The sequence below is a fragment of the Haliaeetus albicilla genome, chromosome 11 (assembly GCF_947461875.1).
Source record: "Haliaeetus albicilla chromosome 11, bHalAlb1.1, whole genome shotgun sequence".
In the NCBI taxonomy this organism is placed as follows: domain Eukaryota; kingdom Metazoa; phylum Chordata; class Aves; order Accipitriformes; family Accipitridae; genus Haliaeetus; species Haliaeetus albicilla.
The window spans coordinates 27345321-27372884 of record NC_091493.1 but is presented as its reverse complement, the minus strand read 5'-3'; the positions used below and the strand labels follow the sequence as shown (position 1 = coordinate 27372884).

Here is a 27564-nt window from a genome sequence, read left to right as displayed (position 1 = left end):
TGTCTACATTGGATAATCACACCTGTTTGCATACCCTGCCTTTCCCCTTCCCTTCAGTTCTTCATCTGTAAAACATGTGGATGATCACATCCACATGTTACTGGAGAGTTACAAAAATATGGATCATAAGGCACCAACACCAGTCACAGAGCCTAAGTACCCAAGATAACTGGCTTTTTCCAAGCAGAAGGTTAGAGTGGGATGATTTTTTTTCAGCACAGAAAACACATTTTTTCTTTGACTTCACTGATTTCTCTTAAGAGACAACTACCAAAAATCACTATTTTTTCTGTTATCTATCCCTGGCAACTTGTTACAACAGGTGGTTGCGATCAGGGGATCCATTGCAATTGGATGCTGTGGGTTTTAAAGGCATATGCCCTTTCAGCTGAAGAGGACAAGAGCGTCCTGGGCTGCATTAGGAAGAGTATTACCAGCAGGTCAAGGGAGGACATCCTTCCCCTCTAATCTGCAGTGGTGAGACATCTGGGGTCATGTGTCAAACACTGGACTCCCCAGTACAGGAGAGATAAGGGCTTACTGGAGCAAGTCCAGCAGAGGGACAGGAAAATGATTATGGGACTGGAGTATCCATCATACAAGGAGAGGCTGAGAGCTGCAGCTGCTCAGCCTGAGGAGAAAGCTCAAGGTGGATCTTATCCACGTGTATCAACACCTGACATGAGGATGTAAAAAAAGTGGAACAAGACTCTTCTTAGTGGTGCTCAGTGACAGGACAAGAGGAAATGGGCACAAATTGAAATACAAGAAATTCCATTTAAATATAAGAAAACACTTTTTTTACTGTGAAGGTGGTCAAACACTGGAACAGGTTGCCCAGAGAGGTTGTGGAGTCTCCATCCTTGGAGAAATCAAAACTGAACTGGACATGGTCCTGAGCAACCTAGTCTAGCTGACCCCTGCTTTGAGCAGGGGTTTGAACCAGATGATCTCCAGAGGTCCCTTCCAACCTCAACTATGCCACAATTCTGTATTGCTCTGCCAATTTCTAGGAGCACAAAGGCACTTGAGATAAATCTTTCAAAGTGTTAATTCATCCAAAAGGCAAGAATCTTCTCTGCCATCTTGACAGAGAGAGAAAACAATTTATAAGACATCACTGTACTTAAAAAATAGTGGTCATAACTGCATGATTTCCCCAGAAAAGTAGGACAGGTATGGCTGATGTTTGTATTGATTATAAAACCGTCTATATTTAAAAACAAGTCTTCAAAGTCATCAACAGACTAGGATTATTTGTAACATCTGGACAAAGCTGTAAACATTTATAAAATCTTTTCCTTTGATTGCTTGTTCTTTCCAGTTTGGTTTGGTCATAGACCAATACTCTTCAGAAACTCAACTGCCCATGGACACTCATGGCAGAACTCCACACCTCTCAGTTCTGACACTGCACAGACAGCTGAGTCTCTCTGCTTTTACTTGTGCTGTATTTAGGGATCAGCAAGGGAACTCTTGGTCTCCACATACTCAAGTGCTGCTCTTTTGACAGCAAGGACACTTTCTGCTGTACCAAATTTCTTCTCATAATCCAGGTAGCGTTTAAAGAAGAACTTCATCTTCTTTGGTGCCAAGCTCAGGTGTATGACCCTCTCAAAGATGTCCCTGCAAGAAACCAAAGTGATTCAGATCGGTGTGTTGGTGACAGCACTCAGTACAAGCCCTGTATCCTGCCTTTGAACAAAGAGCAGAAAGTCAGGGGAGACATTCAACCTGCTGCAAAGTGCTGGTGCTTGAAGACAGAGATTCCTGACAACTGGCCAAAACCCTGAAGTAGAAGCCTTCTATTTGCTTGCAGAACTCTAAGGCTGCTGGTCAACTTAAGCTAAGATCCAGCCACTGTATTTGATCCTGCACTCATTAAGTGGATGTGACTGGATCCATAGTGTGGGAAGCTGGACTTCCTTTTGTCAACTCTCAGAAAAGAAAAAGGAAAAAAAAAAAGTTGCTCCATTTTTATGTTACAAGATACACAAGGCCTTGATCTCACCCTTCAGATACAACAAGGCAATCCCTCCAGAGGGACAGCAGAACCTCAGTGCAAGTCCCCTGGTTTCTGTCATGCAGGCCACTACTTACAAAATCAGCCCCCTTCTGCCCTATGGATATCCTTGGAGACTCTTCAGTCCTGGCAAGGATAAGCACTTCCACACACCCCAGTTTTCTTTCTGTAGGTGATAATAGTTTTCTTTTGTTCTGCTCTGGGAAGCCCTATACAACCTCATGCTGCAGGGTACCTCTTATCTTTTCAGGTGTTGCTCCAAGCACTGTACTCTGCCCCTTCCCAGCCTGCTGTAGCACAACTCACCGCACTTCCTTCTGGCTGCCATGTTTGATCATGATGTCCATGTAGATGGACCAGATGTCTGTCCGCTTGGGATAGCTGCTGAGGGTGCTCTCAAAGAGGGCTTTGGCATGTTCTGGGTCCCCAAAACGGAACTCTAGCTGTGCAAACCTCGAAATGACATCCACATCTGGAACAAGTAATGACACGTTAGGGTACCACAGCAGCTCCCTTCCCTATGAGCAAACACAAGCGATAATTACACAGAACAGAGGCAGGCACAGAGACAGCACCATCTCTACCCAGAGACAAAAGGCTCTATTATAAAGTGGTTCTGTACCAAGGTGACCCTTCTCTCTCCCACTCGGATCCCACAGTTCACTTCCCATTTCAGCTTTCTGCAGGAGACAGCAGTTTATTCTTACATTCAAAATGCATCTTGCAGCATCCACGGGCAGCCCCACAAACCTGGGACTAGACCAACTGAACTTTTCTACAGGGCTGTAAGACTCAAAGTTGTCTTTGCTTTGGGTGCTTTGCTTTTGCCCATCACAGCAAATTCTATTACGGGAGTACATAGCATTGATATCCAGGTTGAAACTTCTCTTCCCCTGAGAGTCAAGGGCAGCACATTCAGCGCCAACTGGTTGCACTTTTCACTTATTACAAACAGTGTCACAGTCAGAGATACCAGAGAGCAGTCCATCTACTGGAGACCTGTTAACACATGGTCCACATTAAGGATGGCGAAGAGTGTGCTTACGTTCTTTGGTGGGCAAAGCCTTGAGAGCACGCTCCAAAAGCCTGTGTGTAGCCTCAGTCTGGCCTTGCTTCAGGAGGAAGGAGGCGTATTTCAGCCACACGGATTTCTCCTGACGGAAACGCTTCAGCATTGTGTGGTACAATTCTTCTGCTTGCTGGAAGGGCAGAGTTGCGTTAGATCACACAGATTCATAATAAAGCCTTGTAGCTTTAAAACTCTTACGTGTGGTCCAGGTATCTCCAAACACTTATGACAGAAAAGCAAGCATCACTAGTTCCTTGTCTGCTGTCAATCATAATTATTAATCCCAGTTAGGAACAGGACAGACCTAACATCTGACAGCTAGAAGCTTATACAGCCAGCATTGGTAATTTACTGGCATGACTGAATGGGATAGGTGCCTGGGACCTGCTTGCACTATCTTACCTTGTACTTCTCAGAATTGGCATAGATGTCACACAGATGCTGGAAGACTTTCAGAGGTTCATTGTATTGAACAGCTCTCTCAAAGACCTTCATCAGTGTCTCCTCAGTACCATACATGTTCTCCAAGTTCAGCAGAGCTACCCAGACATTCAGCTTCTCCTGTTCTTCCCTTAAAGCAGATGTGAACAAGAATATTTAGCCCTTTACCAGTCTTCATCAGCTTTTTGCAAGCCACCCTACAAAGACTCACTGACTTGTAGCCTGCCTCCAGGACAAACGAAGGGGGCATACTGCTCACTGAAACACCACTTTTGGAATAGAGCACAGCAGTTGTCTCACACTACAACTTTGGATCACTGTTGTTTGTAATTAAAAACCACAAGGATGATTCAAGAAAGCACAATATACTTAATCATGCTGTAGAGATGGTTTAATACACAAGGGTGCAGCCCTAAGAGTTTCACAGTTTGTTTCATGTTTTGATTTAAGGACAACATCACTGACAGCATAATGCTCTTCCAAACCCTTCTAACTGCTCAGAAGTATGTCCATGCGCTCAGTGATACCTTGGGGAGTTACTGCACTCACGAGCTGCAGCAAGTCAGCTGCAGGCCAACTGTGGTGACTCAGGCCAGACCTTCAAAGGGCCAGCTGACAATTGCTACCATTTAATCCTTTTGAGATCACTGAAACAGACTCTGCCACTCCACACACACATGCACACACACTGATGACGCTACCAATGCTCTTCTCCCACCACAACTACCCCACAATGATTTACTCTTTGGGGCAAAGAAAGGCAGAGCCCCATTATTACCTGAAGCAGATTGTTTTAAGCGCTCTCTCTGCCACAGCTCTGGCCTTCTCAATCTCGGTAGCCTGGAGGTGGAAAGCCATGTACTGTAGCCAGAGGATGGAGCTGTTGGGACTGCTCAGCACCAGGCGGTCAAAGTCATCTGCTGACTGGGGCTGTCGACTCGGGTCCATCAAAGCTGCCTCTAATTTGCAGAGCTCCTTCTCCTTCTTCTGCTTCTCTAGCTCCTTCTCCTTCTTTGTTTGTTTCTTCAGCTGAAAGAGCAAAAAAGGAGGACTGGGGAAAAGCAGGCATTTCATAGGCAGGCCCAGCTACAGCACAGCCAGACCTCAATATGTCCAAGGCTAGGTGGTTTTCACAGGAAGAGGTAAAGCCAATTGTTTAAGAGAGGAGGAAAATGGTACACACCCGCCACCCCTTCACACACAATTCACACCTCCAAGAAGAGCAGCAGTACATGAAATCTCATTACTTTTAATGAAATACATTGAGGGACCAAATATTTTGCTAGTCTTGCACCCCAACTGCAGTATTCACACTTCACCCCTCCCTCTCATTCTTCCATCTTTACCCTCTGGGCCAGTGCTTACCACCACTCTCCACTCTATAAAAAAATCCAGGATACATGGGGAGAAACTGTGCAAGACTGGGGTATGTTGCTGGATCACTAGGGTGACTCAGGTCTAAACTGGGAACTGACAGTGCCATAGTCCTCTGCACAAGGCAGCTATACCTTGGGCAACAAAGCATCAGCCATGCATGGCCTTTACAGAGGGGATGGGGGAAATCCTGAAGAGCAAACATGAAAGCAATTTGTGAGCTTGTTTCCAATTTTGCTGAACTGCTCACACTGAAAAACTCTTCTAAAAAATTACAACATAAAAGAATAATTTTTTTGGTGTTTTTCTAAGTAAGAGGACTGTAATTTGAAAAGGTTTTTCATCTCCAGGTTTTCCTGTAAATTTACAACTCAGGAAAGTAAAAAACAGAGCTGACATCAAACACAAAAATTTTGCTTTCATGAAAATGTTTGTTTGACCCTAAATAATTATCTTTTTCAGCATGTCAGCGTAAGAAGCCCTATTCTCATGCAGCCATGGTAAAAATAGGGCCTTTTCTCCTCTGCTTCAGAGATATCTGCTGCTAAGCCCAGTGCTCAGAGTAGTTAAGGAAGTTCTGTACTAGCTGTCAGAGATGTTCCCTTGGGTTAAAAGGCTTTGCTATGGGGCACACAGACATGCAAATACTGAAACACCACCACCATGTGGTGTCTCCAGTGCAGACAACACTAGTGCACAGTACCTTCGACTGTAGATCCTCCTCCTCCTCGCTCTCCGAGCTCTCTTCCTTCTGATTCAGCACAGGTATATCCATTGCATTCATGTCTTCATCCCAGGTGAAGCCCATGGAAACCTGCAGCCTGGGAGCTTCATCAGGTTTCCTTATCTGTTTGGAGGAAGACAGGGAATGCCCTGGGTTTTAATCTGAAGTTCTTATACTGAGATCGGACAACTGCTGTTTGCTTGTGGCTTCTCTCTGGCCAGTACTACTGACTTCTCACACTTGCAAGCAGCCTACCAGCAAAAACATTAAACTCTGGCCACCTTTGCTGTAATTTAAACTCAATCCACCTCAAGCCATTTTCAGATGACACAAACACCAGCCTGTGTCGTTCCTATCTGCAGCAATGATATTTATATTTAGTCATCCAAGTCAAAACTGACATCTCAACAGGGCTGGAAAGTCATTTCAGGCTCAGGTTCTCCTCCAAACTTCTCACCTTAGATTTCTTTTTAGCTGCCTCTTCCTCCTGGTCATCATCATCCTCCTCCCGGTAATATATCTCAATTCCACTGTCATTTTCATCTGCTGGGCAGACCTTTCTTTTTTTTGGCTTCGCCTCCTGCAACAAGGGGAAATGAGTGGATGTTGGATGGCAATAACTGGGATGAATCTTAAAGGCAATTCTGATCACAAAGTAAAGACCCTGACAGCAGAGAGAAGGTGGTGCCCTGGCACAGCATCCCCCACTATCCTCTCACATAACAGAGACAACAGAGAATAAACCCATGCTCACCTACATATGGTGCCAAGACCAACAGGATGGGCCACACAAGCAACACAGTTGGGCTGCTAATTCAGTTAGCTCCCACCCAGATGGAATAGTTTTTGATCTTTGCTGATCTCTAATGCAATTTAATCTTTTTTTCCTACTCTGTATAATTCCTCAGCCTGATCCTAGTGGATCTTCCTAGTCCCTTCAGTATTTGGGCCAACCAAGTCCTTTAGCATGTCCTGTGCAATCACATCCATACCTGCTCACTTTCAGAGTCTTCTCTTGTGCGTTTTGTCTTCAGCTTAAGCTCTTCTCTCTTTTCCCTGTCATCTGCTTCTCTTTTCTCTTCCTCTGCATCATATCGTGGCAGGCCTAGGGATTCAGGCAAGACGCTTGGCATCCCAGTGTCCTCGGGCAGGAGAGAGAGCTCAATATGTTTTTCTTTCCCATTTACACTGTGGTGCATTGCCAGGAGTAGCAGGAGAGAAGGGGGTGGGGGGAAAAAAAAATCAGAGCATTTGCAATGACTGCAAGGCTATGAACTTCTTTCAAATCTTCCTGGCTTTTATCCTCCCTCTTTCCATCCTCTCCTCCTCCACCATCTCCTTTCCACTACTACATGGCCCCTTTTAAAGAATGTTGGACCTACCCAAGCACCTTGGCAGTGAGCAGCTTTCCTTCAGGCAGGTACTTTTCATATAAGGAGTGTTTCTGTACAAAGTAAGGGGAAACATTCTGGAACAGGATTCGGCCCAGAAGAGAAGTGGACAAGCTGAGAAGAGGAGGAAAACCAAAAATAAGTATTCCATAGTGGGGGAAAAGAAAAATAAAAAAGTGCAGTGACTGTATCTGTAGCACCACCAGTTCTACGTAGTGTCACACAAACTTTTGCTACTTTAATTTCATAGGCTCAAGAAAGCAGCAATGACATCATGATTCCCAGGAGGAAATTCATTTTGCGACATTGCATTATGCCAGAGACTGCCCTCAAACAAGATTCCAGAATCGTACATTCAAAGTAAGTTCTCCAAGACCCCTCATTTCCCAGAATAATTTTCTTATGCTACTCACCCAAAGAATACACCTGATGGACTGATTGATTTGACATAGCCTCTCACTAGCTGGCCTTTTTTAACATCCTTAATACATGTTATTTCAACATCCTCCACTTTGCTGTTGCTCTTTGGGTTTAGCCTAAGAGAGAGGTTAGAAGTTAAAGCACTCTTCTGAATAATCCACATTGTGCTCTGGATATCAAAAAAAGAAATCTGTGTTAACAACAGCTAGTACGTTCTGTGAAACATACCAGATCAGAGACACCCTTCAGTTTATTCAAATGTACTAATGGACTACCTGCGTTTCTGTGAAGCTATACATAGCATTAGGGAATAGACACGCTGCTGTAAACAAAGCCAAGCAAAACAGATCAGCCTGGCTTCCTCTGACACTAAGAAAACGAGGAAGTAAAATGCTGTCTGAAACTCTGCACAGCATTGGCTTGGGTTTTTTTCCCGCCTATTTCTAAGATACTTCATTCCACATGGTTTATGCATTTTTGTTCCATAGAGAAGAAAAAGCAAGAGGCTCAGTTTTAAGAGACATTTAGGACTAAGTGTGCTATTTAATCAAAATGGTTAAAATGCAGCTGAACATTGAAAAATAATGTGTTTGCATTGCAAATTTAATGGTGGAACTTTCTCTTTCTTTCCAAATAAACAAAAAAGTTAAGTTAGATCTAGAAACTATGATGAACAGAAATGAAATCTGAACCCACTCTATCAGCTCTACATTGTCCGATACACAGGAAAATCTTTCTGAAGTAGGAACAAATCTCATCCCTTAAAAAAAAAAAAAAAAATTATTCCTTGTCCTTTTAACACTTCATACTGATCTGCCCAAACCAACAGTTACTGTATTTCACTGTCCTCTTCTTCACTAGTAGATCAACAGACTGGAGGGATGACACATACCGGGATTGCCGGAGAGATAACTGGATTTTGCCGTTCTCATTGGAGAGGATGCAACACCTGCATGGCAGAGTAAGGGGAGAAAACAGAAAGCTTTTTTACCTGTTAAAAAAGCCCTAGGTAGAAAATAGATATTTGCACTAGCAGAATGAAGCTCTAGAGGAAAAAAACCACTCTGTCCCTCGGAGCACTTGCTGTCTAACACAAACCAGCATTACACAACAGTTCATGAAAACAGCTAAAGGGCTTTTTGAAACATATCTACTTCCTTTGTCCAGTCTCTATTGCTAGTACAAAAGACTTAGATTGTTACAGCTCAATCACTTGGCGTTCCCAACAAGTCTGTGAAGTAGGGAAATGCAATTACTTGTGCATTACAAATGTAAGGACAACTGACTTGCCAAACAGCCCACAGAACCACAGCAGAGCTGGGCTAAGTGGCTTCCCTCAGTCCCATCAGCACCTTAGCTAAGAGAGTAGCTACTCTCAAAACACAGTCCAAGAAGACAGCTGAAAAGGGGCTTCTTCACACATGGAAAATAAAAGACTTTCACCCAAAGGCATATAAGGTCATAAGTCAGCATTACTTGTTAGCTAGACTGAAGCTTACAGGTCTGGCGGCATCTTATGGCAGTGAAAAGCCTGTCACCAAAGGGGGATATTTCTAAGCCTTGCAGCTGGAGGGAACAAGAAAGAGAATTACTGACCTGACAATCTTGCCAACTTTGAAGTCACCCAGAGGATTCTCTGTGTAAGTATCATTCAGGTGAAAGATGTTGACTTTACCAGTCTTCCCACCTGGCAGTGCAATGGTCAAACCAATGTGTGGAGTCACCTTTGTTACCATGCCTACAGTGATGGTGCCCTGCTCCAGTGACTGAATTCCTGGTAAAAGTGAAGGAGGGAGAGAGCTTCATAATACTCCAAAAGCATGCAATCAAAGCAACAGGGGTAATGAGTCAGTGAAGCCGATTTTAGCTGCCTAGCCACATATCAAACCCACCAACTTTTGTTAAGGTGCAGCCTATGCACTCTTTCACGTTCACAGCAACGTTTGTCTTGGTAGCCCAGACAAGGTCCCCTAGTTGCACAGTTCCAGGATCCAGGATCCATAATGACAGACAAATGCTGGCAAATGTAATATCTCATGTCTGAGATCAGAAGGGAATACATTCCTAAGGGGTCAGGGAAGGCTTCAGTCTGAGACAGCAGGGAAGTGATTCTTTAGTCTATAGGTCTGACCTCTCTTGCCTTGCATGCTGCTACACTCTGTCCTACAAGGAAGTACAGCTTGGCTCTGGAGTGTAACATCTTCACCTGAGGGGTCAGTGTAGGCCTACCTCTAAGTAAAGCATCATATGCAGTGGGGTCCTGCTGTCAAAGCTCCACTATACCTGTGAGTGACAAGCAGAGGTTTGTTTCTGTGACATCTGTTCCAGTCACTGTAGCTGATACTGCCTGGCCATTTTTGAAGCTCTTTTCCGGATGTTTTAAGACCTGAAAGAAAAGACAGATTTCCACTTATTACCAGAAAAGGAGCTTTGCACAACTCTGGTGATTCTCCTACAAAGCCTTATACTTTCTATACACATCTTTGATGTGTATACTTGACTGATAGCTCAGCATTCCTTCAATGGTTCTGCTATCCTCAGCCAAACTAGCTACAGGCATAGTACTTGCTTCTCAGTGAGAGGCAGTGACACCTAAAGGGCAGAGGACTGGATTATGAGTTCACATGGATGTCAGAAGTGTCTGCAGTCATTACGTGCAGACATAAGCTTAAAAATTTTTTTTCTTTGCACATCTGTAATGGCCTCTTACCTTGGTGTTCAGAGACAGCAGCAGATGGGGAACTCTTCCTCGAATGTCAGGGGCGACTTCTACCTCCAGCCAATTTTTGAGGATGTTATACTGAGAAGACACCAAATAACCAGAGAAGACAGCATGAGACCTTGGGGGAAAAAAAAACCTTCCCTGGTGGATTCACTGATTTTTAAGGCTAGAAAGAACTACTCCAGCCTTGGCTCTTGCACCAAGCAAAAATGGTGATTTGGCTTCTACTCTTACAAGCATAACACTGCTGTAGTTCACAGGCAAGTGCACACAGGGGATCAGCAGTGAGCGTACTTTGTGCTGGTGGCATACGCAATTTCTCAAAGGCCATTTTGCTAGAGTGCAGGGTGGGAAGCATCTGCTGGCAACAAATAGGCATGTCAGAGAGGATGAGTCAGCTTGACTCTGTCAAGTACAGAAAATGTGACTTCCTTCTCCTACTCTCCCAATAAGACACTGTACTTTGCATGGGTCACTCTCACAGTTAATGAAGACCACACTAGTGTCAGTGTTTAGGTCTGAATTAAGGCCCTTGAGGTCACCCCCGCTTGCTGCGTCCCCCAGCACACTTCTTAGGAAGCCTCTGACCTCACCTTTTTCACAAAACAGGTGACTGTCTGTCCAACATTGTAGACTCCAAGTTTCTTGAGGGCACTGTCTTCTTTAAGGTTCAGCATTGCTGTGACCTTCCCTTCTATTTCACTGTTTGCAAACAAAGAAAAAGGACATCGGTAGGACATCTTTGGTCCTAATGGTGAAGATAGGAGTTAGAAACCCAGGAGATTATGGTGAGCCAGTACTACTGTGACAATGCCTTTGTGACATTCATCCCCATCCCCTCCCCAGCTGCATCCTTCTGCAGGGAATTAATTCTTCCCTGGGCTTAAGAGGGAATCCTTCTGACATGAAAGGACATGCCAGAGTCCAGACTGGCAGAACCTGAAGCCAAAAGGACATTCAAAGGAAATCATGTGCTAGGAGAGCACTGTGAGGTTTAACACAGCTCCCAGACCCAAGTTAGTGTGAAAGAGAGAGTAAGAGGCCTTGCCATACCGCATACAGGTGTGACCTTGCTCATGGCCAGCTCCTTCACAAATGAGAGGGAACCTACAAGGATACAAGGTCTGTGAAGCATCTGCAGACAGCACATACGCCAACAATTACCTTGGTCGAATGCTGAGCTCTGGAATGGACCGTGTGAAGTGCGGATGGGTGATGGGCAGGTACCTAAAGAACAGGAAAAGGATCAAAGTTTCTCATGATCTCCCCAGGCCCAAGTCACCCACCTGTAATCCCTCTGCACTGGCAAAAAAAAAAAACAAAAACAAAAAACAAACCAAACGGGTGTAAGCCCTCTAAAACTACCAAAACCTTCCAGTTCCAGTTCTTCCTTGTACTATTTCAGTGGCAATTTAGGCACCCAAAATACTCCAGCAAATTTAGCCCCTGGGGCCAAATCCTGCTTGTATTTATGGCTTCCACTGGACCTTAAGAGTTTAGAAATCTTTTTTTCTTGCAATCTACACTCAAGACAAATACAATGACACAGGTAGAGAGCTAATTCACTGAAACCTGGATCTGGGTTAGAATATAATAGCATATCTCCTCAGGCCTCAGCTACCCCAGTAAGGGTAGCTGTAACAGCAGCTGGTGACAGAGGGAACAGCCTAGACCATCTGAATTGAATTACTGTTTCACCCCTTGCATTGCCTGAGAAGTAATATTATAAGCATGTTTTCCCACCTGTGAGTATTCACATCTCTGCCTCCAATGACTCGAGCAGTCACTTTCTGTCCAGCTTTCAGAGTATACGTTGGAAAAGAGCCTATGGGCACTTCATCCAGAATCCGGGATGCATGGATTGAACCTGTCAGCTTGTCATCAATAGCAACTGTGACATGGGTTGGTTTGACGGATTTAACAGTACCAGTAACAGTATCCCCCAGGGAAAGCGAGTGTTTCACAGCAGGAAGCATCTCTTCTAATGCTGTCTCAGATTCGTTCCGGACCCTTACAAAAACTTTCTTCTTTGCTGGGTCTTGTACTGCTAACAAGACTCCGTGGTCATTCACCTTCACTACTTTTAAGGTTGCAATGATTGTTTGTCCCACCTTCAGTTTTTCTGAGTCAAAGCGGAAGGTGTCATTGAAGTGAGACGCTATGGGGATAGCTGCCAGCTGGCCTGTCTCCAACAAAGACACAACAGCAAAGTCTTCTGCTATGTGCTGCACAATGGCGGAGTGCTGGGAGTTCTCTGTGAGCCGCTAGACAGAAATGGAGATAGTAACTTCTCCTGCTGAGATTTTAATTCCTTCCACTCTACCTCCCACAGTTCTACAAGAGGAAACAGCCCCTCTCTCAAAATTCATTAATCACCTAGAGTTCGCTAGACAAACAGAAACACACAAATCCAAAAACTGAACACATACTTGCTTGGCTCTTTGTTTTAACAGTTCTTCCCGAAGAGAAACATACACCTTGGAGGTGAGAGCATCCACATGGAGAACCAATGCCTTGGTTTTCTCACCAGGAACAATATTTTTGTCTACAAAAGAGAATAAGGAGATTATCGCCTGATGTCAGTGAAGAATTTTGAGCAACTGAGCTAGTGGAACGTGACAGACAGGAAGTGCTGCCCGTGGTTCAGTTTAATTCCTGAAGACCATAGTGATAAAATGACTGCTTAATTACTTATTGTAACTAAGTTACTGTAACAAAGTCAACTTAGTACCAAACATATAATAAGTCTCTTTAAGAAAAGAACAGATTCCTCCAATATTAATGGCAAGGAGGAAAAAAAAGGGGGCTTTTTTATTTGAAAAAGAGTCTGAGGCTTTCATGGAAGAACTATATTGATTCTATGAAGATGCTACTCTTAAATAATGCAGACGAAGCTGACTAAACACAAAGGCAAGGTAATATAGGTTTTAAAAAAAGATTATGCTAACATTTGCACAAAACCATCATCAGTCTATCTGTTGCTGAGGAAAAAAATAAACTCTTCTGAACACAGAAGTGCTGGGGTATTATTCCTGCTGAAGTCAGCAGTTTATATTGGCTTCATTGGTTTATTCAATATCTCAGCATGTACTTGTTTGGTTCTGCATAATATGGCACTTTTCTGCTTTAATTTTTGAATTGCAAAGTACTGAAATTGCAGTCCTGTTCTAAAGTCACGTTGATTTAAAAGAAAAATTAACAGCAATTTCAGGTAGAGCATAGTCCAAGGAATATATTTTTAAAGTAAGAAGAAAAAAAATTGAGAAAGCTGGAACTTGTATTAATACTTTGTCTATATACAGTACACTTCAACTAAGGATCTCGGAGCACAAACTAGACCTTACAAGATGCCCAAGATATGAGGCAGGATTAGGTCTGGTTTACAGATGGCATAACAGAGGCACAAATAGGTTTAAATGATATGTTCCCAATCATGCAAATGGGTCAGCAACACATTAGGAAACTAAACTACTCTTCAAGCCCATTCTTACTCTGATCAGGCTCCTCCCATGTTAGTTCCTCAGCAGCAGAATTCATTTCAGAACAGAGGTTTCAAAGTACAAGAGTGAAAACCAAAGCAAGCAGGGCCAAGACCCTCACCTCCCAAATGGTAGCGAGTGGCTGTTGCAGTCAAGCCTGTGACACAGCTGCCGCTGAACAGTGCTGAGCCATCCTCCTTCACATCCTGCACGACCAGCTGCAGTTCCTTCCCAGGCACCAACTCACAAAGGCCTTGGGTCGTGCTGGGCTCACCTAAATAAAGAGGAGAAGAAGAAGTGGGAAGTCAGTTTTACCTGTGTTGTTTCTTTGCAAACAAAGACAGCCTTCACATTTGCTCAAGAGTGCACAAACAAGCACTTATATCCACCTTCATAACAGAAAAGTTTAGGCTCCTGAATCTGTAGAAATACGAAGTAAATTCTAAGAGTTAATCAAAGTAGAAACACTTTTGTGACATTAAGGATCTGATAACTTTGGAGAGAACATTTTCCAATCTTATAGAAACACTGACACACCACACTGCATATAGAAGAAGGTGAAAGCAAAATATATTAATACTAAAAACACAAAGCAGACCCGTCACTTCACAATTATAGGAAACAAAACATTAAACACTACTGGATATAAAAAGAACCTAAAAAGGCAAAGTTAGAATTTGATAAAAATCAACTGCAATACATCCAGTATTCCTAACACTAGAAAAACAGCATGTGAGAAAACCTTTGCTGGAGGACTCATTCAGCAAACCTGTAATACAAGTAGGCAAATCTATTTGTAGAAACTCATCCTCATGTGAGCACTAGGTTTGGGTTATCACAAGAACTTGAGTGCCAGCATAATTATCCTTGTACTTTCTAGTTAAGCAGATCCTGGCTAAGGCTTAGGGTGGTTGGAAAATCCCTCTGTGAAAGTCAAGCATCCCATGTGCAAATATCAACAATAAAAAACAACTTGATGACCACAGCATGCACAGATGCAGATTTCTGTACTATAAGAATAGCAGGACCAGTTCTCGACTGCCTGTAAAAAACAATGCTAGTGTCCTTCACTGTCATAGTGAAAAAAGCACTGTTAGATGAAGGCAGAAATGGTAATTTCTCATCAGTTATGAGTTACCAGCAAATATAGTATGCATACAAATAATACATAATTACTCTTGTCAATGATTCCTCTTTATTTTGATGGACAAAGCTAGCCCTATTTGCTTAAACACAGTAAGAGCACCTGCTGCCTGGGGAGTATAATAGGCAAGTAAGGAAAGTCTTCTTAAATCAAAGCCTTCTCCTTTATTATTTTAACCCTCCAAAAGCATCATTCACTTTAAACAGATGTACCATTCTTCAAAAAGCACCAGGGGAAAAAAGATCATAGCTTTACCATCAGACAGCTAACTTGCCCAGCCTTTCTAAAATCACAGTAAGTGACATTGATGCACTGACTTAGGCCAACTCCAGTTGTCTTCTGTTCTTCCATCACTTTTGAGTACAGAAAATTGACATGATGTCCATTCTGATTCTTATGTGCCTATAACCCTACTATCCAGGCACCGGTGCTGTTTTTCCTAAACTGAGTAACTAGCAGGGGTAGGTCTTAAGTGCCTGTTTCCAATACATGAGTATGCACGCAGTGAGAGCCTCCCATATTGCTTATCACTATTCCCTTTTCAGGCATTTGGGGAAATTCAGGTTTGGGCTTTGGGCAGCCTGTTTTGCTTCACTCGTGCCTTGTGGCAATTCACTCAGGCATACAGAAATAAACTCCTTCTGGACCACCATGAGTCATTCTTCCACGTAAAAAAAAACCCAAACAAACGAGAAAAACCATATTCCTACACCTCTGTTGGCACATTAGATTGGGCCAAGCTGTGAAACCTATATCCCTTATATCTGTAAGCTCTTTGGAGTTTAACATCTGTTTACTGAACAGAGAAATCAGGTCTACAGACTAAGGCTCTTAAAATACAAGAGCATAGAGTACTAAAAATTAACCATTGCCAGATTCAAAATAAACAAATAGAGACAATGCTTCACGTGACACATAATTAAACGGTGAAACTACTGCCATATGTCTCAGTTGATTAACTTTTAGATTAGTTCATAAAGCAATTACAAATATTCACACCAAAAAAAGTGTCTCCAAGGCTGGAGAAAAGCTTTGGTCCACAGAACATCCAATCTAACCCTGGCCTTTCTTATTTTCACCTTCACAGACCCTTCAAAGAACCCATCCTTTTGTACCATTGTATCTCCCTTCCTCTATTGGTATAAGGACCTCACAGTTCGTCTGTTCATCCCCTTATTTTTAATTCTCTAAGCTTCAACCTGAAATCAATGTAAGGGCCCCAGCAGACTTCAGTGAAAAGAGCAGCTTCTTTGGCTCGTTCCAGCTGTAGCTCCAAAAAGCCTTTTTGTCAATGGCAGACACTGCACACACATCCTTCTTCTAACAAGCTCCTTTCAGAAGCCAAGTCTTTGCTTGAACTGACCTTTCCTTCACTTCAAAGAAAATGGTTTTTCCCTTTTTGTTACTCTGGATCCCCTTTTTTGTGATATGATCCCCTTTAGCAGAACATGTGTAAACTTTTACCTCTTCTTCTCAACAAGTTCCTGATTTCTTTCATCTCCTTGAAATATTGGTTCAGCAGGGCAAAGCTCTCTGCAGCAGAATCACCTGAGCTGCACTCTGACACCTTCAGATTGAGGAGCACACGCTGCTTCTCCTCATCAATGCTCATCACCTTCGCAGTCACAGTCTGTCCCACCACAAAGTGGTCCTTGGTGTCAGTCACAAACTTGTCACTCATGCTCTGTGCAAAGGAAACAAAGGGGCAAGGGTTACTAAGCACAGCTGCTAACTATCAACCACCTGCAGTGCTGTTCAGAAGGGTTTAAGACTTCATGAAAATGCATAAGAGAAATTAACAAAGACTAACAAAAAGCCATCTATTAAAATGAATTACTGAAGTCACATGAAATCCTTGTTGAAGCTTAAGCTCACTTGAGTAAAATCTTTTGTTTCATTTTGGAAGTGAATTTAAACACAAACCTAAAAGCAGCTTTCACCCTACTGGAGGAAACTGTGCAAATACAGGATTCACAGCCCTATTGTTCCGTCCTTGTTATTGTACCTTTGCTAAAAGCCATGTTTCAAGCATGCCTGATTACACACATGCTGTTTACTGAAGTGAATGCATTGCTTACCACTTTGGGCGCCAGTCCTGTCACACCAAAAGGAAACTCCACAAACACTCCAAAGGGCATCACATTCCTCACATAACCAGTCAACAGCATCCCAGGCTGGATTTCAGAGAAACTTCTCACAATTTGCTCCTCTTGTACAGCAGAAATCACTGCAGACTTTCTGCTCAAGATCTGAACAACCAGTTAGGAAAAATGGGAAAAGATGAATGAAAGGAGCTCGATGCCAAGTAAATCTATTGGTGCTGCTAACCATTCGGCTAGAGCACTTTTTGCAGATTAGACAGTACAGGAGCTCAAAATCCCACAATTCCAATTTCTGTCTTGATCTCTCTACACTGAAATTTAGCAACCGATGTCTCTTAAGCTGCTCGGCATTAAAGATGCATGCTTCACCCTCGCAGAAATGTCAACCTCCTAACATTTCAGTTCTGATTTTTGGTATAAAAACAGCAACATTTTTGCTAAGGTTGTGATATGATTAACAGTCCAGAAGCTGGTTGGGAACTTCAGTCCATTCACAACCAAGTCCTGGTTCCAATGGGATTCTAGCAGCAGCTGAGCCTCACTTTTAACACAAGCAAGTTATAATGATTCTTTGAAGCATCGCTAGCTTGACAGGCACTTCCACTTTAACATGCTAACTAGTATATCTTCTGTTTGTTGCAGATATTCTGGATTCCTGACAGATATCTTCTTCCCCCCACTTTGTTTGAGTGGTTGAAGTGGCAAAGGATACGATATGGTCTCCCTTATCACTTAGGCACATAACTCTGGGCAGGACATCTCCCTCTTGAAGACAATGCCACAGGAGCTTGCAGGTAGCAACAAAGTCAGAGAGGTGCATTGTGGGAATTGAGGCTATCACATTGCCTTCATCTTCCAAGATAGAAACCTCTAGCCCACTATCTTTCTTCTTCAAGACTTTCACATCAACCATCTGAAAGGAGAACAAATACAGTGATATAAAATCCCCAGTGTCTTTGAAGTCATCCCTTTTGATGCATAGGGTACCAAAAGCTGTGCTGCAGGGGCTCTGACATTGCCTCCCAGCTCTGTATGAGAAAAAAATCAACTAGGCTGAGCCTCAAAAGCATGCCAACATTGGTACTAAAATAAAAAGTAATTCTCAGCTTCCAGAGAAATCAAGAGCTAGAAACATACTCTTGGTTGTGACTTTTTGTTTGAAGGGCAAAGGCAATAATTTAAACAAGATTAGAACTGTCCTGTTCCTGCATTGGCAGTATCTGCAGGGTGTTGGAAACCGTTCATTCCAAAGACAACAGGGAAGCATTTCAAAACATTTCTCCTAAATTGCCTTTTTCCAGGGAGCAAAAGCAGCTGCTTTTGGAGTGAGAACATCAGCAGCATTCAGAAGAAAGAGGACTCCACCTAGGAGTAGGAGCACTAATTGGTACCTCCAGAAGACTTGTCCTGGGACTCCTTTATCCCGACCTCTGACAAGAGAGATCCTGGTTTTGATCCAGGAGGCCAGCCACACAATAAGAAATGCACATTTAATGCTAGTTCCTGACCACCAACAGCTTTTCTTGAAGCAAGGTTGTTCAAAGCAATACCAAATCATTTGGAAAACACATAGGAAAAGGCAAAAAAGGGAGAAGTCATTGAATTCAATACCTCTCCTATTTGATATTTCACTTCCTGTTTCTTCTTTGGAGTACATTCCTTTTTGTCCTCCGGGGCAGGCTTGCTTGATAACCTGAAGGACAACAAGAGTCTTTCCTGCTGGGGCTCACATTTTAAGACCATTACTTTAACAACCTGCAGCCAAAAAAGATAAAACAAAAGTTTAATTCAGCTGACCATCCTCCTCAGTGTGCTACCACCTACAAAATGAGACAGGGAAATGCATACACAGTACACTTTACTCTCACACCTAAAGATAACAGGCCAGTGACTATAACTTAACAGGCTCAAACAGAGCCAAATGTCCTTCTGATCACACAGATGGAAAATGGAAATACATAATCATTAAATGACTTGCTAGAAGTATGTAGCAGGTCTGTAGCAGAGTTGAGAATAAAATTCAGTTCTCCAGATTTGCAGTCAGAAATCTTGACTAGAAAATTACCTCCTCCTTAGCTAGCCAACAAACAGCAGGATTAAAGACAAAAAAAAGCACCAGAAAAAATAATGAAGAGGGCTGAGATCTCTATAAGCTTGCCCACAACAAAGACCGGAACTTGGTGAACAGCATGGTTCCCAGAGTGCCTGGTTTAAGATGTGCAGGATTTGAAACAAGTAGGAAAACCAGAATAATGCAGAGGCAGAAAACCTCATCCTTCTGATTCTGTAGGTAAGAGTTTTAACTTCCTTAGAAGAAACTGCAGCCTAGAACCCCAAGCTTCTACTAAGTTCTCAGTAACTCAACCAACTGTAGTCCCTATATCACATACCATGGTGCCTCCTGCACACCAGAACAGAGAGAGCCTAGAAACAAAGACAGGTCTGTGAAAGGACACAAAAATCTCTTGGTGTAGCTGGTTCTTCCAGGGGAAAACCCACATTGGAGCCAACTCAACTGCCAATTTCTCTTTTGCATTCAAACACAAGGCATGGCATAGGTACATTGATTACCTGGCCTTCATGGAAGACTTTATCTGGAGAAGATATGGGTTCTGAGCTCAGCTCATTCTTGGGTACCAGACCTTTAACATCATTGTAGAACTTCACAATGCAGCCAAACTCCCTTGCACACACCACAAAGCCATGTGTGATCAGACCTGCTTTTGCATCTTCATAATTGGAGAGGACTGGAAGCTTTGACTGGATAAGACTTTTCTTCAGAGTAAGGATCAGCTTCCTTCCTGCAGGATTGCACTCTAGCACCTACAAGAATGAAGGACAAGAAGGTTCAAAAAGCATGTCTACCACTGCCTGACCAATCCAGCTGCTAAATTCTCAGAACAAAAGATTGCAAAGCAGCTAAAGACCCTGTCTGGCAGCTCTCACCCGACACCTGACTTCATCTCCTATGTTGTACTTCTTCTCAGGCTGCTTCAGGATCACATCAGCGAGATGCATGGACGGCACGAGCCCTTTAATCCCATCAGTCACTTTCACCTGCATCCCAATGGGTTTCAGAGCAAACACTTTGCCCTAGAAGCCAAAATAGGGAAAAGGATCAGTAAATTCAGCATGGAAAGCAGACCGTGCACAAGTAGGAAACAGCCATCACCGATTATCACCAAATCTAATCACCCTCCAAAAAAAAAAAAAATCTTAGTCCAACCCACACTCCACCGAACCAATCTGACCCATTAACTTTTATACATTCCATAAGGTTATTTCACAACTTCTTTTCCTTAAGCACAGGCTACTTCTGCAAGATCTCTATTGACTCTGGCAACTTAGAATTGTTTCCAGACACATATCCAATACAGTCATGACTCAGACATAAGAATGATCATAACTGAGTAACTTTCATCCCATCAGTGGATTGTAATGGTCCATACATGAACTTTTACTTTCAGTGTAAAGAGTGCAAGGTGAGTTTTAATTTCTTTTACTTGAGTCTTTCTAAAAAATGTATTCATGGTCATAAATAAATTACTGACCATGGCTAAAATTTGATTGCCTTGGCAGCATCATGAATAAAAACCTGAACAAAATGGGGAAAGAAAAGTATTGCATTCCATTAATCGAGTCTTGCAAGGAGAAGTTTTTCTCCTCACTTTCATCTCACTAGTCTGGATCAGAAGTTGAACATATATATTAGGCACAGGAAATGCACATTAGCTAGATCATTGTTCTTAGTATAACGGCCACACAGGACTGCACAAGTCCTTCAGAAGCTCACCTGCACCACATCCCCTGTGTGGATATCTTGGTATTGCAGAAACCGTGCTTCAATAATCTGACTAGGAAAGAGACACAGCAAGAGATGACCAATCAGTCAACTTGAAGAAAATCCAGGATAAGAGGAGACAGTCCCCTCTTTGCCTCGTCCCAAATATCCATTATCCCCCACACACCCACCAGTACTCTACAACTCCAGAGTTCTGTGTTTTACTCCAAGAGACCCATCTCCCAAAACAGCTCTCTGGACATAAAAGTTCAGGGAGGTTCACCAGGCTCCATTCCAGGTGACAGCCACACAGATATGGCCACCAGCCATGGCTCCATGACAGGGGAACCCATCATCTGTATTGCTTAAAGCCACATAGATGGAAATACTAAGAGGGAGGAGCAAAATGGCTGGGACTTGGAATATTAAGGTTCAACTTCCTGTTCAGCCACAGTCTTCTGACATGACCTCGGCAGAAGTAATTTAGCTTCCCTGTGCCTCAGCTCACCAACTATATAGACCGAGTCCCAATTCCCTATAGGATGGGGAGGATGTGCAAGATGCCCAGACAACCTGATGTGACACAACAGAGATACAAGCCAAAAACCCCAAAATGGCAAGTTCCAGTCCAGCAAAGCAATGTAGCATTTTCCACTCTCAACCACACCCCTCTAATCCTTCAATCAATTTTCTGGAAGAGTCTATGAAACTTACTATTTCAGAGATACAATACACATCTCATCCATCAGGCTGTAGTCAATGATCCGACATTTATGTTTGCATCCTGTCTTAAATGCCCCAGGTTTAAAGGATTTTCTGGTTTTTGAAAGATGTTTCAACTAGAAAAAAACAAATTAAAATTTAGTGTTTGGAAAATGGAAGCACTGATATAGACCTAGGTTGAAGTGGTAGCATCTGACAAAATTGTTCTGCTAACATACTCTCTCTGTGCAGCAGGTTTCACCAGTTCTTCCACAACAACCCTCCTATATTCCAACCTGAACAAGGGTATGTATGATTTGGCAAATACCTTCCACATTGTCTTAATTTTGTTGTATTTGTCTCACAAAGAGCATAAAGGTAGAAAATAAAACCACCTCCTAGCCTTCTTCCCCAGGAGGCTAAGATAGCTATGGAGGACTTGCCTCACCGCCCTGGTACTCACCCGTGCAAATGCAAGAGTGCCATCATCAAGCTCAAAGACAGCACCGAACTGCTTGTAGAAAGCTTTCACTGTTGACTCCTCCACCACTGCCCCCATGCGATCATTGGAGAGCTGGTCTGCCGATCCCCCAGGGCAGAGGAAGGCCTGCCTTAGAGTAAGCCGCACCACCTTGGAGGTGGGGTGGATAGAGAGGATGCATGCTTTCAGCTGGGAGAAGACAGTACAGTCATTAAACACAAATTTGTAAACAAAAGAGGAGAAAGGCACATTACTCATGTTTTTAGACATTATGCTTGGTACCTGAACTCTTTGTCCATGTACAAGCACTTTCCATTATTACTACTAAGACATCACTTCAGTTCTAACAGCTTCAAAGATGAGGCATTTTTGCTTTTGTCTGTTGTTTACAGACTAGACTAGTACCAATACAGTGAGGAGAACATGACTGCGCAAGTAATTTTTCTATCCCTTGCAAGTCTCTCATGCTTCCCAAATAAGTCTTCCATTACCCCCGGAACAGCTTTGCTCTTTACAGCTCTAAAGCAGCCATGATAATAATTCAAAAAAAAAAGATGAGAAAGACAGCTATTGTCAGTAAGATTTCAGAGATTATTCCACGGAAACATTGGAGAAGATAAGAGACGCTGTAAGCGACATGCCAACTCCAGCCATCCTTCACTCTCCTTACCACTTGATCTGGAGAATAGTTCATGGATTTCTCTGGGTCCATGTGCATGAAATCTACAATGCCAGTAAAGGAAGACAGAAAGCTCAGTTTCATCCCAAGTGGGACCACCTAGGAAGCGGAAGGAAAAGATGCCAGAAAAAATTTGCACTGTTTTCCTGCAGCTCAGAGAGCAATTCACACATTTCACAAAATGTCAGTGCTGATCAACAAGTGCATCACAAGAGACAGCAAAACCACTAACAATTCTGCTTTCTACATTGTTTTGCAAAAATAATCCTTTAGTTTTTTGATAATGCTGTGCATACTCTGAAAACTACTGCTAACCTGTTGAATACTTTATCTAGGTAAAGGCCAGAGAAGCACAAAATGGATCCTGTTCCACTTCAAGCTTCAACACCAACTTCAGGCTGAAGCCTTTATACTCGTGGCATTACAACCAGGACAGAGATCAGACTTCAGGTGAATGAAGTGAAGGGAGTGTCTACTGTAAAGTAGTTGAGCCCAAGCACAAAATTTTCCAGGGCATAAACCTCCACCTCTACTTCACCTGTCTCCCTGCCTTCAGCAAGGCTCATAAAAAAACCCAAAAAACCCCCAAAACAAACCCAAACTAGAGTTTACCTTTTGCACTCGAGCTTTCACCACCAGCCCTGGCAATAAATTGGAGAGTGTCCAGTTCTGTCGCTCTGTTGCAAGGGATGCAGCAACCTCTGATCGATCAACAGACAAACGGACCACTCTTCCCTCGTTCTTTACTTCCACAATGATACAGTTCAGGTTCTGGCCTATTTTCAAGTCAGGCCCTACAAAGACAAGTCACAGCATAAAACCTCCACCAGGAACACTCAGGGATTCCCTTCTGATCTTTCCAAAACTTTTACAGAAAGCAGGCTGAAATCCAACGGTTTGCTGCAGACCAGCCACAAAACTGCTGTTTTCAGCAACTCGCAAAGACTCCACTTTGACCCAATCTCACTGAGGTGCACTAACACCACAGATAAGACAAGCTTTAATCTCTCTCATTCTCCACCTCTGTTTTAACCCCAGCAGCTCCTCCTGCACTGCTTCTTACCTCTCTTGACTGCTTTGATGTAATTTTGGGCTTTCTGACGAGGCAGGAAAGCATGAGTCCCACTGACTCCAATATCAATGAGGTAGCCATGGTCCTCCACACTAGACACAAAACCAGAGAGCAGCTGTTGGGAAGGAAGCACTGCAATTCAGTAACGTGATGAAACTGCTGGGTCTTCAAAGAATGCACATCTGGTAAGATTCCCCACCCAAGTACTCACTTGTTTCATAAGGACAGAGCACTAAGCTCTCCAGAGCAGCAGAAAGAACACTACATTCTTTCTTATTACACAGCTCATCTAGCAGTGAGGTCTCAACTCTACCCTTATCCAACTATGCATGTATGGACTTCAGAAACCGGTAGGGAAAAAATACTGGGATGCTCAAAAACAGCAGGTGGTCTAATTGCAGGCACATGCCTACAATCATACAGCTGGAAAGACAAAAACTAAACAACTAAGCACCTCTGCAAGGCATGTTAAATAACAAAGAAACCTACCCAGAAAGAAATCATTAAATAACTTGTCCATATCAAAACAGAACTGGGTGAATGGATTTCATGAGTGATAGCCTGGAGCCAAGACCCAATACTGCCCTCTCCTCCCAGGTCTCTTCCATGGTGGGAGCAGCTCTACATTCTGGTCTGATCCCATGCAAGGACAAACTGAAATGTTCTCCCATGCACTGTGCAAGAAGCACCTCCAAAGCCTACAGAGGCTGTGACAGACCCAGAACACGTACCATGCCTGATGCTAGTGCTGAAGCGTTCAGACCCTTATTGACCTTCTTGGGGTCAATTGATAATTTGATACTCCGACGTCCATCAGCACTTTTCTCAACACTGGTCACAATGCACCTGACGAGCATCCCTGGAGAATACATGTCCGAGAGCGAATTCAAGTCCTGCCCAGCAAGATGATCAAGAGAGAAACATACAAATTTTACAATATTAAATAATATAAGGCAGCCAGAATTTGTTACTGAAGTAGCTTTTGAAATCAAAATCCCATAGTAAAGTCTTGTTTCTCTGTCAACCCTACAATAAGAGACAGGAAATGCCACAAACACCATGATCTCAGTACAGAGGCAGGGATGACACTATGCAATGTTAGCAAGACTGGTACGCTTTGCTTAAAAAGGAATACTGTGTGGGCTGGAGTCAGAAGGCTGCAGCCAAGGAAACATGTATAGAGCCAACAATGACCCTAACCTCACCTCCCTCCTTAACAGAGAAAAACACCACCACCAAAAGGCCACTGTACCTGGCAGGTCCCACACTCCACACCACCTTGGGAAAACTTTTGAAGTGCTGACACCAGAGAGACAGGGTAACAGGTTACTCCATCCTTTTTCTTTCTAGCAATCAGCATTATCAGGAAATTGCAAAGTTTGCTTCGAAAAGCCAGTTCCAAAGCAATGTCAGTCTACATTAGCACTACGCAGTAGCATGTTGCACACGTCAACACACAATTAAACTGCAAGGACTGTGCTACTCCCCATGCCCCTGAAAAACACTTGCACGCTCACATCATTTTCCAACCATTTCCCTAACTTCCTGCCATCGTTGCCTACAGCCAGGAATAAGTATTTAGCTTCAGCAGCAAATAGGAAACACAAATCTCTTCATGTTCAACAGGCTGTCTACGAAGTTCAAGGACTATTTAGCCAAAGCTAAGGCACTGCAGGTGATCATATTCAAGTCAGCTGCAAGACACTAGAAACCAGGCTCCTAAGCAAGACCTCAGCAGTGGTTCTGAGATATTATGAACACCCCCTAGCTTCCAGGCACAAATCACAGCCTCAGTCCAAGGTCTCACCTCCAGGAGTTCTCCTTGGGCCACCTCTTTGCTCAGCAGTTTGCTGTAGGCATCGCTGATCTGTGTGACCGGCACAAATCCTGAAAGTCCATTGGGCAAGCTGATGACTAGCTCGTAGTCACTGACCTCTTTTATACAACCAAGGACCAGCATCCCCTCACAGAGCGCCTGGGAAAGCAGGAAGAATAGCATACTGTGGATATCTTGGCAAGTCAGTGATAAAGGTGGTAAACACATTTTTGTCCCAAATCACTGATATATTTTACAGGTTTAGTGAGGAAGAACATGTCATTTTTACACAGCCCAGAAGAGGGGGGCACACAAAATAAAAACATTTATCCACAAACCTCAATTGTGAGTGGTTCAATATTTACAACACTGTCTTTAGCAGTGGCTATATTGTCTGCCTTGAACTTTTTCTGCTTTCCTTGAACACTCTGGCTTCTTCTTCTTTTCTGGGATTGTTCTTCATGGTGAACCTAAAGCAGATTATAAGCAGAGAAGGTAAAAAATAAAAGTGGATAAAGAGATGAACTTTGCACTAAGGCAGAACTCTGTTGCCAGAAATAAAATTAGAAGAAAATCCTAGGATCAGAGAAAAAAGAGAACAACCTTGCTAACTGCTATATGTCTACATGCAAGTCTTCCAAAATATCTCCTTTGGGCTGAGGCTGATAATTTATAAAACTGTGAATCTTGGGAATGGAAAAGAATGGTGCAAATGATTTGCACCACATTCTACTAACAGAAAAAGAAAGATCAAACTCAGTCTATATCCACTAACACCAGCCTCACTACACAAGCACCTCGGGAATAAGATGCTTGTGGGAAGTTTAAAAGTTAAAGCCTGATCGATAATTTTGATTGAACTTTTTCTGTCATCACATGCAACATGCATCAGACATCAGGGACCTTTAAGAGATCAGGATAAAGGTGGATGTCAGCAGTTACCTCTTTCTGGAAGTCCCTTCTACAGTTTACTATAGAAGTAAGGGATAGGAAGGATTGCAGGTCATATTCTGACAGCGGAAGAACCCTGAGAAGAGTTAATCAAGAACACGCAAACAACATACATCAAACAAGTTGTCCCGCTCTAACTTTGGGTTCGGTGTTTTTCCCTCTGTGGGTTTTTTCTGGATGCCCCCTCGAGGAAAGTTTTCTTCCAGGGATGCCATACTTGCACTTCTATAGGACAAACGACGACACAGAGATTAAATGTGCAGTTGTTACACTTGTTCCTCACAAACACTGAAGAGACATAAGAGTGAACTACCCCAAACTAAGAAATCATTCAGATGGCTACTTTACAGTTAGTCAGTGACAAAACAAAAACTCACGTCCAAATGTACTTAACATTTGACTACACTGAAGTGTTGCAATGGTACATCTAAATATGTGCATCCCTAACACTTTTTACTATTGCCCAATTCTACTAGAGTAATAATTTTTTAAGGCAGATGCACCACATAGATACTCATAAAACTGCTTTAACCATAAGTTACCTGAACAGATCTTTATTATATTCAGTGGACAAGGTGAAATTACCAGCTTCAGTCATCAAGGAGAAAGTTGTGAGTGAAATGCTAAGTAAGCTTGGTCTGGATGTTTACTTTTTGGACACCACCCTTAAAGGTTAACATAACTTGATACATCTTTGTGTAAGCCGTACCTCTCTATACATATTTAATAGATACGTTTAACATTACTACGTTTCAAACAGTAAACACCAGCTTACTTATTAGGTCACGATTCACATGCTATTTATGACTTTAGTCAACGGTCTTTCTACAGAAATTAGCACTGAAACGCCATGTTGTCAAATTTAAAGCAGTCCGTTAGACATATAAAACTCCTTTAAACGTGAAAGCGCGTAAGAAAATTAAAGTTTATCAAGGCACGCTTCGTCAAAGGGCTCGCTGAGCAACAGAGACGCCTTCCACGGCCGGTAACCGAGCCGGCTGCACCGGCCACGCCTGCACCAGGCAAGGCAGGAGCTCTGCCCGCAGGGGCCTTACCTGCCCCGGCCGCTGTCGCTCTGGCCCCCGCAGCCCCTCTCTGGCTGCCGCCGGGCCCCGGGCCGCTGCCGGGGGGAGCCCGGGATGGGGGAGCGGGACCGGGAACCGCACGCGTGCAGCACGACGAGCCGGCCGGAA

General features: G+C 43.2%; 1 protein-coding gene across 1 annotated transcript; it reads right to left on the bottom strand.

Annotated features, from left to right (window-relative positions):
- Nucleotides 1-777: 777 nt before the first annotated feature.
- Nucleotides 778-27564, bottom strand: PDCD11 (programmed cell death 11). Its single transcript, XM_069796885.1, has 36 exons — nt 27427-27564; nt 26485-26596; nt 25759-25890; nt 25412-25579; nt 24336-24497; nt 23596-23719; nt 23145-23326; nt 22524-22631; nt 21836-22042; nt 21385-21509; nt 20683-20743; nt 19836-19982; nt 19461-19712; nt 18501-18644; nt 17602-17802; nt 16866-17036; nt 16252-16471; nt 13765-13917; nt 12594-12709; nt 11908-12428; nt 11329-11391; nt 10758-10866; nt 10153-10242; nt 9726-9828; nt 9039-9216; nt 8335-8391; nt 7436-7558; nt 7014-7136; nt 6624-6819; nt 6089-6211; nt 5611-5754; nt 4312-4562; nt 3495-3663; nt 3069-3222; nt 2330-2495; nt 778-1626 (listed from the first exon to the last, which is right to left on the bottom strand). Exons 2-36 carry the CDS (start codon nt 26584-26586, stop codon nt 1455-1457), a joined length of 5517 nt encoding a protein of 1838 aa, XP_069652986.1. The 5' UTR covers nt 26587-26596; nt 27427-27564; the 3' UTR covers nt 778-1454.